Source organism: Coffea eugenioides, chromosome 8, assembly GCF_003713205.1.
Source record: "Coffea eugenioides isolate CCC68of chromosome 8, Ceug_1.0, whole genome shotgun sequence".
NCBI lineage: Eukaryota > Viridiplantae > Streptophyta > Magnoliopsida > Gentianales > Rubiaceae > Coffea > Coffea eugenioides.
The window spans coordinates 92,592-110,187 of record NC_040042.1 but is presented as its reverse complement, the minus strand read 5'-3'; the positions used below and the strand labels follow the sequence as shown (position 1 = coordinate 110,187).

Below are 17,596 nucleotides of genomic sequence, written 5' to 3'. Positions count from 1 at the left end.
AGAAACCACAATCTCAACTAATACCGGATTGCGTTGCCAAGCCTAATGGGTCGATATGGTCTATCCATACACAAACACTATGTCCAATGACAACGAGTTTGTTTGTTTGTTTGGGTACCTATTTTTTTTTTTCTAACTATTATTTTTATTGTATTATAAACACGTTTTTTCAATTTTTTTAAAAAAATATTTTTAACTACTTTTTTATTTTCTTTACATCACATCACAAGTGCTATAGTATTTATTTTAAATAATATTTAAAATAGTACAATAATTATTATCTTGTTCTTTATATGTAGAACAAGTGCTATAGCGTTATATTTTTTGAAATATAATTAATTAAAAAAAGTAAATAAATACAAAGGAAGGTAGATAAAATTAAATAGAAAAAAATATAAATGTAAAAAAGAGTAATAATTGTTAGTATGTGTATATACATAATATATTAATTGAACAATAGGTGTGTTAACGAGTGTTTGAGTACCCATTAAAAAAATCCTAAGTGTTATTTTAATGAAATTTATTTTACTTTTTCAAATATTCATTGAGGCTACATAGGGCGTTTTCAACATAAGACGTACAAGAATAATTAAGCATTATAAATTTCATTAACATATATATATATATATATCCATTTAATAAGTATGAGGCTCTATTTAGCACTTGAGTTAGGATGGAAGTATCCCAAATTAGTTTCAAGTTATTAATTCAGGAATTTGTTACTGTCAAATCTTAATTAGTGTTTAAGGTAAATTTGGCAAGAATTATTAAGCAGTATAAATTTTTTGATTAACAGAATATCTAATCCATTTAATAACTGCCACATAAGGGAACTAAAGAACACATCATCACTTCACATCAGAGGACCAATGATGAGAAAACCTGTATTGCTTTAACCTATAAGAAAATGCTTTAACCAATTGGAAAACGTAGACGACGCAGTGTTACGTACGTGCGTAACTTCCATGGTTTCCAGACAACAACAATCTCCACATATATCTCTACAATAATAAAGTCCGAGTACATAGATTGAATGGTATAAATCTTTTCTGTCACTTTCTGTACTTTTACCGAACAATTCAAAGGGGGATGGATGGTCAGCATGGGATGATTCGATCAAGATCAAAGGTCAAGGTAATTTACAATCTTTAGTTCAATCTATTGAATTTATGCAAGTGAATTATGTTCTCAAGTTCTCAGTTTTCCTTTTCTTTTCCGTACTCAAATTTTTGTCATTTTCTTGCTAAGTGAAGTGATTAATGAATGTTTCTTCCCTACAAAGCCCAAGCAAACAGGCTAGCCTAAAAAATTCTTAAATTCATGGGAGTGACGTTCCTCTCCTAATTTATCAACTTTTCCAATTGTTTTTACATACTCAAATATTGCCATTTTTCTCGCCAAGTAAACTGTTGATGATGTTGAGAACTAATTATGATTTTTATACTAAAATTTTGTCATTTACTTGCTAAGTAAAGTACCAAAAATGTTACAAACTAACTATGATCTTTAAACACACATTGGGTGTGGCATCATTACCGGTCAATATACTTAATAAAAAGAGAAAGGCAGGGTTGGTGTAAATTTTTCCGTGTCATTTTACGTTCTTCTTAAACTATCATTGATAGTTTACCTACTTCCAACTAACTAATATGTATTTTTTATTATTTTGTTTTTCAACGTATTTAATAAACCTTAATTTCTATTAACAACTATCGATTATTATGGTTATGAATTACTACTACACAATTATTTGTTTATATGTTTTATTTTAGTGAACTTTCTACATATTTACTATTAGACCATAAAACTAATTCTCTTGAAAATGATTTCAAATATACTCAAGAATTTGGCACGAATTTATTTTATTAGTTGCACGCACATTCGTGCATGCCTTGAAAATTTTATGTAAAATTAACTCACAAAAAAGTGTTTCTGAATTACACACACATCGCATATGCCTTAAGCACAAGTATATAAGGAGAGAATATTGGATTAGGTGTAAATGTTTTTTGTCATTTTTTGGATTTCTTATTTCATCCTCGCGATCACTAAATCATACCTTATGGTGTTTACCCATAATCGCCCATAAATATATTGTAACCACTAAATTAATTAAAATTCCATTCAAAAAACTTTTAAAAGATCAAAGTTTGCACGCATACCGAGTATACCCTTATCATTAGTCATTAGCACATATAATACGTGAGTGAGTGTTGGTGTTAAAAGGTGCGTCATCTTATTTTACATTTATTGTTAATGGTAAAAATAGACACAATGTAGCTGCAATTAAAAACTTAATACCACATTTTTCTCTTCCGACATTGATACGGTCGCGTTGATTTTATTTTTTCATACTTATCTAAACCTCCGTATTTTTGTCTAATGGTATTTAAAACATTTCAAAACTACAGTACATCTACTAAACTACAGTACATATATAGATATACTAATGCATTTCTCCCTTCATCATTGATAAATAAATAGTCATAATACACGTGTAAGAAAAGTTGAAAGGAGAAAGAAGTGGTTGTAGACTTCCACCCATATCATATGAAGGAAGGATAGTTGGATTCTCCGAAGGATTTTTTTTGGGTTTGTAGTATTCTTCTAACATTTTCATTGTGATCCTGGTTAGCTCTGAATAATTTGTTTATTTTTTTATAAATTTTTTTCCTGACAATAAATAAAATATTTAGTCACCTTCTTATTCCTAGTGAGGGATTCACTCGTACGTTTATTAAACCTTCCATCTTTTGTGCATTTATTTTTTATCCTTTCGTGTTTTCATGTTTTTTAGTGCATCATATACATACATACATACATACATACATATGTTTTTTCAAAGTCCACAGGACTCCACATCTGTACACGTCGAGGGTGCGCGGATCACTAAGTATACATAAACCCGCAATTTCCATCATCACATTTCACAAAAGCAAATCCAACCAATCTCCCAAACCTCACTCCAGACCCAGAGTCATTATAGTTGGAATTCTCAAAATGCCGCATCCCGGCCACCGCTCTTTTTCCCTTCCTTCGTGCTTCCGTACCACCGCCGCCTCCGCCCCCAAGACGGTCCTTTCCGCCAATCCTGATCTCACCACCTCCCTCTATCAAACTCAACAAGGCCTCTTTGGCCTCACCTGGTCCAAAGGCTCATTCGGCACTCGTTCCCTCCACATCTACCTCCTCCTCGACAACCACCACCTTTCTTTTCCACCGTCCCCTTCCTTCCACCTTCAATTCAATCCGCGCTTTACCTTCTGGAAGAAACGAGGATCCAAAACACTTGTTGGTCTTCTAAATACTAGCTCTACTACTGCTCGGGTGTTCTGGGATCTTTCCCGGGCCAAATTCGGATCGAGACCCGACCCCGCATCCGGTTATTACGTCGCAATTTTGATCGGGGGAGAAATGACGCTCCTTGTTGGGGAGGAGCTGCTACCGCTATGCCAACTCCCAAGGAGCATCGCCAGCGGCGGAGGAGGAGCTAGGCCAACTCCTAAGGAGACGGCGGCTGCCGAGATCAGAAACCAAGTAATGGTTTTGAGAAGAGAGCACGTTTATGGCAACAAGAAAAGATTATATTACACCACCAGAGCTAATATTGGAGGCGGCGAACAAGAAATAGATGTATCGATTGATTACAGGGCTATCGGGGGTGAAGGTGGCCCCACGCTGTGCTTTAGCATCGCCGACAAAAGGGTTCTGCAGGTGAAGCATCTGAAGTGGAAGTTCAGAGGAAACGAAAGGGTTGAAGGTGACGATGGGATCCCCCCTGTTCAGGTGTCTTGGGACGTGTACAACTGGTTGTTCGTCCAAGACGACGATCATGAGCTTACGAATGGCTATGCTCTGTTCATGTTCAAATTTGAGAGAAAACCGGGAGGTTTAATTACGGAGGAGGAGGAGGAGGACGATGAGGAGAAGGATGCTCATCATCATCATGACTATTCCTACTACGACTTCGTCACCAACAGCGGCAATTTGAAGAAGAATGAGGTGGAGAAAAATAAGACGTTGCAACAAGACTGCGGGGGTCTAAATTTAATTGGGTTTGAGAAGAAGAAGAAGACGACGACGACGATGATGATGAAAAAGGGGTTCAAGATGAGATCGGGAAGGAGCTGGTCTTCGTCGTCTCTGTCCTCTGTCTCCTCCTCCTCGAATTCTACTTCTTCCGTGATGGAATGGGCGAGCGTGGAAGAGAATGAGCTCAAGGGGGGTCCTTGTGGCTTTTCGCTTGTGGTCTATGCTTGGAATTAGTAATTGGAAAAAAAGAGGTCGGTCTTCATCACCTCAGCTTTTAATGTTGGGTAATTACTACTACTGCTGCTGCTGCTGCTGCTAGGCTAGGCTAGGCGCTAGCTAATTCATTTGTTCTTTCACTAACCAATCATTTATTTACTAATCCCAGCCCAACCCAATGGAGTATATATCGGATCATAGTTGTTGTGTTGTAGTAATTAATGGTAGAGTATTACAGAAAAACACACATGACGCATACATACATACATACATAGCTAGACCCAAACAAGTACTAATGTACTAATGTACTAGTTACTCGCTACTCAACAACTCGTGTCTAAATTAATATGTTTTTGGAATATCATTAAACTCTGTCCGTGATGTGATCCGCAGTCAATTTCTGCACTTTTTGTATTTTATGGGGCAACTCCGGCGGGGAAAAGAGAAGCTGTTGTCGTAAATGCTTGGTTCTTTGTTCGTTGATTCTGCGTTTCTTTCTTTTTTTTTTTCTTCCTTTTAAAATTAGCGATGGTTGCAGCTAATTTAATTTGCTGCTGCTAAAACACACGATAATCTAATTTACTTGCATGTTTCAATTCATGGATGATGATAAGATCCCATTTGCCCCGTTTGGATTGTCATTTTCTACCGGAAAATTGCGTCATTTTTCGTGATCGCATTTTCCTATTACCTTTTTTCCTCACGTACATCAAATCGTTACAGTAATTTTTTCATGAAAAATGGAATCCAAACAGGACCTATTAATGTCATACTACTACTATATATGTTGTGGCCTACCGTCTACCGTGTCCGAGGATGGTGGTGGCCGGATTTTTATTTTTATGAATGCAATAGATCAAACCCGACACGATGGTCTCTCAGCAACAGGACAGGGGCCGGAATGGTTTTTGTACGACTGTTTCAGAATGATGCATAACGCACGAAGTTGTAATTCGTCCAGTGTGTTTGGATTGTAAGTTATTTGAAATATTTTTACTGTAGCACCTGTTGTGATGTGATGTATGTGAGATAAAAAGGTAATTGGAAAGATAAAAAGGTGTATTGGAAATTGTAATGGTGATGTAAGCAAATATATTTGGACAAATAATTTACAATCCAAACACACATATGCCACTATTTATTAAGTTCTGCACACTATTAAGTTTGTATATTGTCAAAATGAAGTGTAGATATCTCAGTCACCTTTACATTATTGTCAGTTCGTCACTTTTTATGTGCCAAAAAAAGGATAAAGAAACTCTTTTTACACTTTTGTGTAACAAACCAACGACATAAAAGCTAATGCAGTACAGGCATTTGGCTGTTTGGACTTGAGAGCTCTTCTTGAGGGAAGAAGAAGAAGACATAATACTAGCTGTATGGGGTGATATAGTTGTGAGGACTGAGGAGCATCGGCTTAGTCTGGCATGAGCTGTTTGGATTGAGGGTTGAAATGGTCGACGGTATTGGGTACGAGATTCCTAACCTCCCGACAACTCATCCAACTGGGCATGTGACCGTGGGTCTGGTTTTAGGATTAGGTTGAGACTCTGTCCGTGATTAATTGAAGGAAATGTGCGTATTAGGTTGGTTTTCATTTTCAAATTAGGTGTTGCTTTCTGGAATATATCATCATTAGCAGCAGAACTTTAATCTTTTTAGTTTGACCGTCCCGTCTCTGTAACTGTAACAAATACTTCTACTACCCAAAAAGCACAAAATCTACATCCCTCGTTCCTTCCTACTACTTCCTGTTTTGGGACTCCCCACCTGAGATTGTCCCTACTTTCAAACTTCGATTAATGTAAATTGTGTGTACTGACATGAACAACTTTAGTAGAAAAGCTTCAAAGACTAGCCACCTGCTCATCCTCATGTCGTATCTGTTAAAGCATCTACGGTGTTGGCACCAACGTGTTGATAGTAAGTGCTAATAATTAAAATCTAGCGTCTAGCTAACTATTTTTCTTTGTAATCTTTCAAGTTTTATAGTCACAAAATGTTGGAAATGCAAAGAAAAAAACCAACGTACACAAATTAAATAATAACTAACTTTGTTAAACTTGCTCACCTTTTCCTTACAAACAAACACCACTCAATCTCATTTGAGGGAGCTTTTTGATCAATGCACTTTCTCTTTTGTCTATAGACATGGAAATGTATGTGGTCATAGGCCAGCACCACATGGAAACCCAAGGATTAGACTCCTCTCTATTGCATTGAAGAGAATTTCTCCCCTCTACATTCGAATAAAATTAATTTAAAATTATTTTCAAAAATTAATACTATTCATAATATATTTCATTACTTATATTAATTATACATAAAATTTCATGAAAATTGACTAAGTTTTGCCATCTAATTAATCCAACATTTGGTAAAATTTTAATTTATTTTTCACTGTTCAAATGTTTCATGTAAATTGAATGTCAAAATATTCACAAAAGAATATTATTTTTTTTGCATGTTGATCTAGAGATTAAAAGAAAAATAATGACACGATTAAAATTTAGCTTTGAATACCAGTTAGTCACAAATGTATCTAATTACTAGCAAAAATTAAAAAAATGTATATTAATTTTACATATATGGATTCTTATTCATGAATTTTGTCGCGTATAAACTGCATTTAATTTACATATAAATATTCATATATTATCTTACACATGTTGTTCTTCAAAAAATGTGAGCAAGCATTGAATTTTCATTATACATAGAATTATACCAATTTGCAGTTTGAAAAATATAATAATCTTCCATTTCCACTTTGAAAATTTGATCTTCCTAACTTAAGTGTTATAAGACTCCATAGCAAAATCTTTAAGTTATAAAACCAAAATCTTTGATTAGGATTAGTGCAATAAAATCGTTTAGATATCTCTTCCAAGAAATAAAGAGCAAATAAAAGAGTGAAAGAAAGAAAGAGGGCAGCTAGTGCAGTGAATTTGTATGGCCTTTCGTTTCACTTTTGCTACAAAATTCATGTTCCCAAATACATCCCATTTGCTGGCCCTTTTTTTTTTTGCCGCCTGTCCCCAGCCATGCCCAGTCAGCACGGCATGGCTGGGGACAGGCTAATTTAAAAAAAAAAATTGTGAGCCGCTGACCTACTGACATTTTTGCAGAGTTTCTGACAATTCGTTCTGCGGCTGTGCTCAATCAGCACGGCAGGTATAGAATGAGAAATGGTGTGTGTCAGAGATACATTTGTGCGATGTTTTTTTTTTAACATATATTCTAAGCAATTAGCCTATAAACCCGCCACTAATAGTAGTATCTATTTGTTATCTTCTTTTCTACTTTTCTTGTTACTGTACTGTCAGCCCCTCTTGTTTTATCTTTGTTCTAGTTTGCATATATTAAAGATTCGAAATTGCCAAAATAATAACTTGAGAGAGCGGATGAAAATTTTATAGTCAAATTAGATGGAGATGAAAAAGATAGCTGTGATAGAGATAGAGGGGAAGAGAGAATGAAATTGATAGGTGATGGCTAGAAGAAGAGCAGAAATGAATGAAGGTTGTGCTAGTATGTTTGCCATTCACTAGGATATAAAAATTTTCCATTTGGATTTCATTTTTTTAAAAATTTGCAATAGTTGGTCATAGTTTGCCATAGAGATACATTTGCTTTTTTGTTTCTAAGCACAATTGGAGTTTGAGGGTTTGAAGAAATTTTTAAAAATTATTTTTTCCTTTTCGTTGTATTTCTTTTTTTCTCTTTCCTTTCTTTCTTCTCTTTTTCTCTCTCCCCACACCTTTCTTCTCATTCCCTCACCACTATCATATCGTCACCACATTGGCTGGTCCACACCACCCATAGCGCTGGCCAACAACCTCCCCTCTTCTTTTTTTTTCTTTTCTCCCTCCCTCTTTTCCCTTCGTCCTCCTTCTTTCTTTCTCTGCACCTTCCATCCCCATCTCTCTTACCCCGCCACCCTCCCCCTAAATCACTGGTGGCAATCTCTATAGCGACCTCCTAATCAAGATTTAGGGAAGGGAAGGGTGGCAGGGAAGGAGGTAAGGAGGAGGGCGAGGAGAGGAGGAAAGAAAGAGGAAGATAGAGAGAAGGGGGGATAAAAGAAGAAGGAAAAAAAGGACGGGAGGCTGCAGTAGCGGTGGTGGGAGAGAGTTGAGGTAGGGGTCGAAAAAGAAAAAAGGAAAGAAAGAAATTTTTTTGAATATATTGGGGTATATATTTTAAGAACTTTTGAGTGTTTTTTAGTAATTTCTGTAGTTAAAGTTGTTTAAAAAACTTGCAAGAAAAAAACTTCTCAAAAAATTGAGGTGCCAAGCCCTAATTTATGGAACACGCTAGCTAGAATGCGTCCTGGGGGCATACAAATTTTTTGAGTGAAAACTTAACGTGGGCTAGAGAGAGAGGGAGAGAGAGAGCTCAATTTTTTTTTTCAAAAAATACAAATAAGAAAGAATTTAATATTTTTATTATTTTAAAATTGCTTTACTTTTTTGTTTATCACCCAATTTCAATACTAATCCTGACGACATTAAAGTAATACGATATTATTAGATTTTCCCTTATTTTCTTTCTTTGCAAAATCTAGTTTCCTATCTCCTTCTCTTCTATCTCTTTTTCTTTCACTGGTATTAATAAGTGTGAAAAAAGTAATATAAAAAATCCTTTTATTTTTATATTTTTGGAACTCTTGAGGAAAAAAAATGAATGAATAACTGTTTCAACTTTTTTTATTTTTAATTATATATACAAAGAGTAAATACATTAAAAAAAAATTTGAACGTACTGGTTAAATTAACAATGGGATAAAATGTCCAGAAAATGTTATAAAATAAAGCGATTGTACCGCCATAATAACAACCGACAGTAATATTATAAATAAAAAGGTGTTTTTGTTTAAAATTTGTTAACATACTAAATTAAATTACCTATGAGAGTGAAGTGACTAAAAAAATAATATTAGCAGATAAATTAATAGTAGTGATATTATTTGGCTGGATAAAGTGATAATAACCCGCTTTGGCCTTTCTTTCTTCGGAAATATCAAACCCAAATTTCTCCGAGTATGCCGCAGCGTAGGCACCAGTACAGTTAATGAATGTAGGAGTCCCACGGATCACATTCAGCCCAAAAGCACCTAAAATGCAAGGAAAGACGCAAATCTCTAGTATACTTCTGCCGTACACGAGACCTTCACGCAAGGTGAGTAGTCAAAATGGAACCACAGTGGCCACCACCTAGTTGGTGAGGTGGGAGGCAAGAGATCAATAATTGTCTCCCAACAAAAATATCACATTTAAGTGACTTGTTTCCAAAAAAAATTTAGACAAATGTACTGTATATCCATCTGGTCCGGTGGTGATTCAATCCCATCTGATTTATTTCTGAGCCTCCTTAAATCCACCCTCCTTTCTTTTAGTGTAAGATAGATTAGGTTTATCGTTTCCGAAAAAGAAAAAGAGTAGTCAAAATGGTTCTAGCCAATTAAAAGTCCCTTGACCCGACGTTACGAGTCAAAATGGTTCTACCCATTTCCATTAAGGCCTGCACCAGTCTATGTCAAGAGCGTAAAATTTTACAGGTGGTATTGTATCCAATGCACCGCCAAGAAACTGACATGTACAACCTCGACCTAGTTACCACACAACCAGTAAGCCAAAAACAAAAGATGTGTAAAGTAACAGCCTACATTGCTGTCTACATTCAACTTGATAAATAACCCCTGTCCATCTTAGATTAGGATAGTATAGATAAAAAGTGACCATAGACAAAAAAAAACAACGTCCACAATCAAAACAATGCATAATAATCCAAACAAAATCCAAATGTAAACTTTGTAATATGCCGATAATGATACTAACCCAACAACCAATAAAGCACTCGTATGAACTGTAAGAAATCACACTGATAGACAAAAAAAACTGCCTATTTAACACGAAACTGAAAACACTTTACAGAAACAGAAACACCGCAAACATCTAAGTAGCAGTTGTTTCCACTATGATTTCAAACTGATTTTTCAGAGTCTAAAAGACTCTGCATGAATATCAACAATTTAATAGGGGAACCATAAATCATGTAAACAGAAAGCATCGCAAAGAGCCTCATAACTCATGGAGGTGAATGGGTCAGTGAGGAGATGGAGGACCTGGAGGGTGATGACTTCTTTGTCTACCACTTCTGGCAGATTTTGAAGGACAGGATGACAACAGAGTTGGATTAGAAGGAGATATAAACCGACTAGAATGGCTTCGTAGCTTTTTCTTCTCATACACCCTGTCTTCTGCTCTGACATGTCGGACCTTTGTCTCATTCAAGCCAGCTGGAAGAACACAGTTACACAGAAAACCTACAAGATTATCAGCAGACGAATAAATTCAAACTAGTCACAAGATTACATGTTTGTCATGATGCAACTCATCCTACTTTGACACTTTTTATAGATCAACATTGACACCACAATTGACAAGTAGATTAGAAAAATCAAATGGTCACATCCAACCAGTTCCACATCTATACAAGGATTTCCATTTTTAAAATTTCTCATATTACAACTGGGTTCAATGAGACGGCCTAAAAACATCAGCAATCTTACACTCACAGGACCAATAAATCATGAAGTTTAGGTGCATCACAAGCAGTTGTATTTCATTGGCCACAATAACATCTTCAACACTCTGGTTCAGTAGGAAGAGACACAAAATATAAATTAAAGGAACCCCCAATCAAGTTTCCCTTCTCTTCTAAAGCACAACTCCAAGGGCAAAAGAGCAACCAACATCCCAAAAAAACAAAAAAAGAAGATCAGTGTCCTCATAGCCACTGCCTTAGTGGCGTCAAGTGTGGGTTTAATCTTCAAGAGCTAATTATTTTAAAAATGACTTCATCATGATCAGAAAGAAAAAGACTCTGATAATAGAATTAACGTGGATAGTTGATAAAATTGGAAATCAGCAAATAAAGTTGCTTTGTCACTTGTTGAAAGAAATCTTCAGCACCGAAAAGAATAAGCAGTCCAAGTAGACCAAAGTAAATGAACAAAAAGATTGATAGATAGCTATTGCCAGGAGACAAAACACGGGGATCTATTCACAAGTTCAAGAACTTGTGCAAACAACTAGATGCTGAGCAAGCTATTACCAAGTCGTGCTAGCCGATTAACCCAGCTAGGAATTGGTTTCCTCGTTAAGCGCAAGCACACATCATTACAGAAATGATTGCAGTTTTTGGTAATGAGATTGTATGTGTTGCCAGAATACTCCTCTGCTAGTTTCTCCATGAATGCACGGACTTCTTTAGGACCCAAATCTGTTCTACCAATCAAGATCGATTTTCTGAAAGTGAACCCTGGGCACTGTTTGGGTTCTACTTCAAATACCCCAGTTGTTGAATGTTCATGTGCACCAAATGCATATTCCACCCCATGAACTGCAACAAAGAAAAAACTGAGGAATGTATCAAAAAAATATTAAAAAAAACACAGAAAATCAAACAGTCGAGGGAAATTCATCCCAAAAGAAAAATATTGGCTTCAAGTAGCATAACAGATCAAAAGAAGAAGCGACAGGAAGTCATCGGAAACAGAACCTCCTATTGCATGTTACCAGAAATTTACTTAATTTAATTCGAATTTTCCACCAGAAATGTATGTATATCATCTTCCTCTTTTTCCAGAAATGTATGGTACCCACCTGTTTTGTACGGGAGTAGAAATTTGAAAATTTTGAGTGACGTTTTAGATTGCTGGAAAAAGAAAATATAGATTTGAGTTACTTGTCTTTCTTTCTTGACATGTTGTGAGAATTGCTATTAGTGGCAAATTCGCTGAATGTTATTGTCAGCAGCTAAAACTCAATGGAAGGTTGGGGTTAAAAATCCACTAGCACTAGGACTTGTGTTTGGTAAAATTTCAAGAAAACAAACGCTGCCTTTTTTCAGTGACACCAAGTAGATAGCAAGCAATGCTAATTGTAAGACAGCCAGCCCATTCGCAACTTTGCTTATAATGACAAGGGATAAAAAGGAAGCAGTTTTAGATGGAATACGAAGCGTAAGACGAAGCAACCAAATAATTCCGCAACAAAATTTTAGGTTAGTTTACATGTTGAAACATCACAAGAAGGCACCAACTTTTTCCCCTCTTGAATCGGTTCGTAGTTTGAGTAATTTAAGCAAATCAAACAAAAAACAAAACTGAAAAAAAGAACCCAAAATGCAAAACAAATAGTAGTAGTAGTAGAAGTGGAAGAAAAGAGCAAAAGGGGAGAAGAAGAAAGGTAAGTGTTAGATCCGTTATCCAGATAAAAAAAAAAAGGAAGGAGAGATAAAGGGGGGAACCTTGAACACCGGAGTGGTAGACGCCGAGGCCGAGCCAGTAAGCGTAGCCATTCATAGCGGTGAGATCGTATACATTGAGGTAAACGGGGGCTGTAGTAGCACCCTTCTTCCTCTTCTTCCCTGATAACACTATCATGCTACACAACATTCTTCTTCTAATTCTGATGAGACACCGGTCGCTTCCTCTCCGTCTTTCTCTTCCCTTTTTTACCCTTTTCCCAATAATAAGATTGATCGCCAGGAAAATCAACCCCACTACCCAGTACTCCTCCCAGCAGCACCACCCCCCATCCCGGCCACCGCAAAACAAAAATGGTGGGTAGCAGCAGCCGTCGTCCTATTTCCTCTGAATGCTAGCACAACAACTATAGTAGGCAGCAGAAAGGAATGAATTACAGAAATAGGAATCCCTAGGAATTAGGAAAGTGGGAGCAGATTTATTGGGATTGTAAAAGAAGGAAGGGGTTGTAAATCTATAAGTGGGCCGGGAGTGGGAATGAAATTATGCGGTACAAGGAATTTTAAATAACTAATAAATAAATAAAGGGCAGGAGATATTATTAGACTTGAACTGGTTCGAACCAACCTCGATCAACCTTGGGTTTTGGACAGAGTGTTGTTTAAAATTTTATTTGGAATAATTAATGTGATACTTTTTGTGATTAATGTACGTAAGATAAAAAAGTGATTAAAAATATAAAAAATTGATTAAAAAATGTGTTTATGATATAAGTGAAATATTATTTAGAAAAATGGGATATCCAAACAAATCCCTTATTTGTTTAGGTACCAATTCAAATCGAAACATAATATTAAGTTCGAAAATAGGTTCGAACCAAACTTGTTCAATTTTGTTTGTTTAGATATCAATTCAAATCCAAACATAATTTCAAGTTCGAAAATATTAATAAACCAATAACGATATTCACGTACAAGGAATTTTAAATAATAAATAAATAAAGGAAGGAGGTATTACTCGACTCGAATCAGATTCATTCAAACTTATTTGTTTAGATATCAATCCAAATTCAAACATAATTTCAAGATTGAAAATATTAACAAATCAATCACGATTTTTACGTTATCCGACTCGACATGTTCAGGAACATATAAAACAAGTAAATTTCATAAGGATATATCTAATATTTCTTTCCTTAAATTCATTTCTTTCCTTCTCGTATACTGTTTATCTTATAAAATAACAAACATATAACATTCTTATCTCTTGAATAGGTATAATTAATTTTAATCATATCCGTAATTCGTCATAATAGATTTCTTGAATAAGTATAATTTACTTTAATCACATCCTAATTTATCATAATATATTTTTTGAATATTAGAGAGCAAAAATTAAGGAAAAATAACAAATTAGGGTGAAAATTTCTATATAATAATATATGAAATTTCAAACCAAACCAATCCAAATTTTGATTATATGTGCTTGACATCAGTACTAAGAAAAGTCAAGCCAAACTTCTGGTGAACATATATCAGAAATTTCAATCCAAATTTGATCAATTTCTTTCAAAAAATTATCAAACACAAGTCAAGTTTAAACATTTCTTTTAATCTTCAAACTAATTATAAACATACTTCTATCCAACTTATTGAACCTTGTTTCTTTTTTTTTTGCCGCAATGATAATATTCTTATAAACTAACCTATCATATTCTACAAGGAGCGGAAGCCTAAAGAGGTGTCCAACTCATTAAACCTTGTTTTTTTTTCTTTTTTTTTTGCCGCAATGATAACATTCAAGTCTAAAGAGGTTGGATAAGTAACTAGCAAGTATCCAGACTTTCACTACAAGTAAAGTTCGAACTCTCGACTTACAGTTCAAAGAGAGACTTAGACTCTGTTTGATAACCCAACTCAACATTTAAATTTAATGGATTCATATTTTAACATGTTCAAAAGCGTTGATAACCAAAAATTGAACATTTAAATTAATTAAGTAGCACTATATTTTCTAGGCAAAATTTGTTTCCAAAATTAAGTGATAAACTAAACTATTCACTTATCACTGAATGTGATACACACTCAAATATATTAGATTTAATAATTAACAATTTAATAACTTAATGGATTCGTATTTCAGATTTTACTTTTATCAAACGCAGCTTTAGTCCCCTTTTTGGTAGCCACTGAGCCAAAATTCAATAATTTATAAGGAGGGAAAGACTAAAGAAATTGTATAAGGGACTAGCGGTATATGAGTCTGATTAGACCAACAAGTGTTTAGGCACCGAACCTTGTTTTCAACCCTAACTATAGTAGTATGCCTGGCATATGAGATGAGAATAGAAATTATAGTTGTAAATTAGCAGTACACTAGTACTTGTTAGCGGTAAAAGGTTAGCGGTAAAAGGTTAGCGGTATTAAATTCATCGTCCAACTACTTCTTTTTTCTCCTTTGGATAAAATTGTAACTTGAAAAAAAATACTATATCATTTACCTCCTTATTCGTTTCTTTCCTCCTTTAGCTAGTTTGGGAGTTTAGAATAGAAAAGAAAAGAAGAGAAATGATAAGTTAGAAAAGAAAGGAAATGATGAGAAAGAATCCGAGTTTTTGTCTAAGTTGTTTGGGAGTTTTAAGAAAAAAAATAAGGTAAGTGATTTTTTTTTTATTTGGGAGTTGAAGACAAATGAAAGAAAAGGTACTCAAACAAGTTACTTTACAGATATGCCCTTTCTTTAAACAAATGTGAATTAAGTAAGTTGATGGAAATTTGGTCGTTTGCATGAAAACTATAGAATAAAATATGTAAATTACTTATGCCAAAGACTTCAGATCACGTAGGTCCAATAGATACAAGTTAGCAATTACTACAATAGAGTTATGTCAATAACTCTATATAGTTTCATTATCATTACATCATTAGAACTAGTAATGCCAATAGAGTTATGTTTACAACTTCCATATCAGTACATCCTGATACACAACAGTAGAATCCCAATTCCAGATCCTAAAGCCAAAAATATTAAGGGATCTACATAATTACAAAAGATATTTTGCATGCTTTTACATCTTGATACAAAAACTCAAAAAGCTTTTCTACATGCTTTTACATCCCGATGCAAAAAATATAACTAAAACATGTTTTATCTCCAAAAGACCAAAACAATGAGAATGTGTAGGTGTCAGCACAGCTCATTTTACATGTTGAATTGTGTTCCTATTTTTATCCAAAGGGGCTGAATGACGAAGACCATCCATCATTTTCCCAATATGCATTTGCATCAATTTTCCCAATATGCTCTTGCGCCTTTCTGCTGGACAACCAAAAAATGCTCTTGATTTAGCTTGGCTTTAAGTCAAAAGAGATAACAATCATTAATAGAGTCCACTTCAACTCCAATATTGGTTAGTTCCTTGTAAATCTCGTTTTCAATATACACGCATTCTCTAGAATTTTGAAAAATAAAATTTTCCTCTCTTATTGCATCAACAACATTATCAAGTGCACCTTTTATAATTTCAAGTTCTTCATAAAAAATGGGCAGATTTCTTTTTTTTTTTTCCTTGAACAGATGACGTATATTATACTAATTTTTTGTTGCAAGTTTTGAAAACTTTTATACCAGTATTTTTAGTTGTGTTGTCAAAACTCTCTATAGTGATCTAATTTTGAGAAAGAAGATAGTCGATGTCAATAAAACTTTCCAACTCAGTACCATTTGGTTCATTGGCCCATCTATTGTGTGTTTCTTTTGCTGTTTCAGCACCTTGTCCAGTACCTCGATTCTTAGCAAATAACTCTTATAATTTATCATAGTTATGGATTTGTTTTGTCTTTCATTTTTTCAGCATCCGATTTTTCCTAAATAAATAGGAGTATTGTTACAATAGGAATTGAAAATGAGCAAAAAAAAAAAAACTAAATTTAAAGAGCACATACCTTTAAAAGTTGCTCCCAAACTTCAGGTTCAACAATCCAAGTTTTTGTCATAAGACTTCAAGAAAAGCCACTAAAATTTTCATTTCTAAACAAGTCATAACACTCATTGCAATGCAATTTAAGTGTCTTCATTCAATTCATCAAACGATCTTTGGTGAAATCCTTACCAAGTTTATCCTTCAATTCCTCGACAATGTTGTTATAAGCTGTTGTTGTGGATGTTCCATCAACTCGATACCCTTCATAGTGCTGATTCAATAATGATTGGATATAAGCATCATCCATGGATTGTGTCCATTTTAAGTGTTCTTTCTTAACTTCCTGATCTTTCTTCAAATCTTCACCCATTTCAAATGCTAAATGGTAATGATAAGATAGTAAGCACAATTAGTAGCAAATAAATATTTTAAACAATTGCAATATCTTGATAACATTGTGCATGCATCAAAACAAAACCTGAACATACCATTTAGTACATGTTAGGAAGTTTAGAGCTAAAACATATTCAGAAAGTTTACAGCACTAAATTCAAGAATTTTAAAGTACATAATCATTTGATATTTGCAAGGCTATTTGATTTCCCAAAGATTTGCCTTGTGATGAATCTTCTTTAGTACTAGTAGATGCAATATTTCCATTCTCAATAGGAGATTGGTGCGCCAATTCTATATCTACTTCATCAATATATTCCAAATCTGGATCTACTTCAATCAAAAAGTTGTGCAAAATACAACAAGCAAGAACAATTTTTGACTGCGTATTAACATCATACGTAGGTTAGTTATCACCTATGATTGGAAAGCATTTTTTCAAGACTCCAAATGCTCTCTCGATTGCATTATACAATGATGCATACCAAAGATTGAAAAGTTCTCAATAATCTCGAAGCCCCTGATCGATTTGAGTACTCTTTTAAATAGTATGTAACCCCTCTATAAGGTGTAAGTAGTCCACTTTTTAATATGAATCCACCGTCAACAAAGTAAAATTTACCTATAAATACTTTAACAGATTACTAATTTATTCAATTATACATATAACAAATTTTAAAAATTAAAATTACCGTTAGGAATAATTAATTTGTCTTCTCTATTAAGTGCATTTTTTATGATTCTCAAGTGTGATGCAATCC

General features: G+C 34.4%; 2 protein-coding genes across 2 annotated transcripts; one reads left to right on the top strand and one right to left on the bottom strand.

Annotated features, from left to right (window-relative positions):
- Positions 1-3,000: 3,000 nt before the first annotated feature.
- LOC113779350 lies at positions 3,001-4,266 on the top strand. The gene has a single exon (XM_027324915.1). It carries the CDS (start codon positions 3,001-3,003, stop codon positions 4,264-4,266), a length of 1,266 nt encoding a protein of 421 aa, XP_027180716.1.
- Positions 4,267-10,007: 5,741 nt separating this feature from the next.
- Positions 10,008-13,050, bottom strand: LOC113779657 (deSI-like protein At4g17486). Its single transcript, XM_027325327.1, has 3 exons — positions 12,562-13,050; positions 11,365-11,652; positions 10,008-10,573 (listed from the first exon to the last, which is right to left on the bottom strand). Exons 1-3 carry the CDS (start codon positions 12,707-12,709, stop codon positions 10,353-10,355), a joined length of 657 nt encoding a protein of 218 aa, XP_027181128.1. The 5' UTR covers positions 12,710-13,050; the 3' UTR covers positions 10,008-10,352.
- Positions 13,051-17,596: the final 4,546 nt, after the last annotated feature.

Coding starts and splice junctions, on each gene's coding strand:
- LOC113779657 (XM_027325327.1), bottom strand. CDS start 12,709: ATGTTGTGTAGCATGATAGTGTTATCAGGGAAGAAGAGGAAGAAGGGT. Junction 11,653..12,561: donor CTACCACTCCGGTGTTCAAG/GTTCCCCCCTTT, acceptor TCTTTGTTGCAG/TTCATGGGGTGGAATATGCA. Junction 10,574..11,364: donor TAATCGGCTAGCACGACTTG/GTAATAGCTTGC, acceptor ATAATCTTGTAG/GTTTTCTGTGTAACTGTGTT.
- LOC113779350 (XM_027324915.1), top strand. CDS start 3,001: ATGCCGCATCCCGGCCACCGCTCTTTTTCCCTTCCTTCGTGCTTCCGT.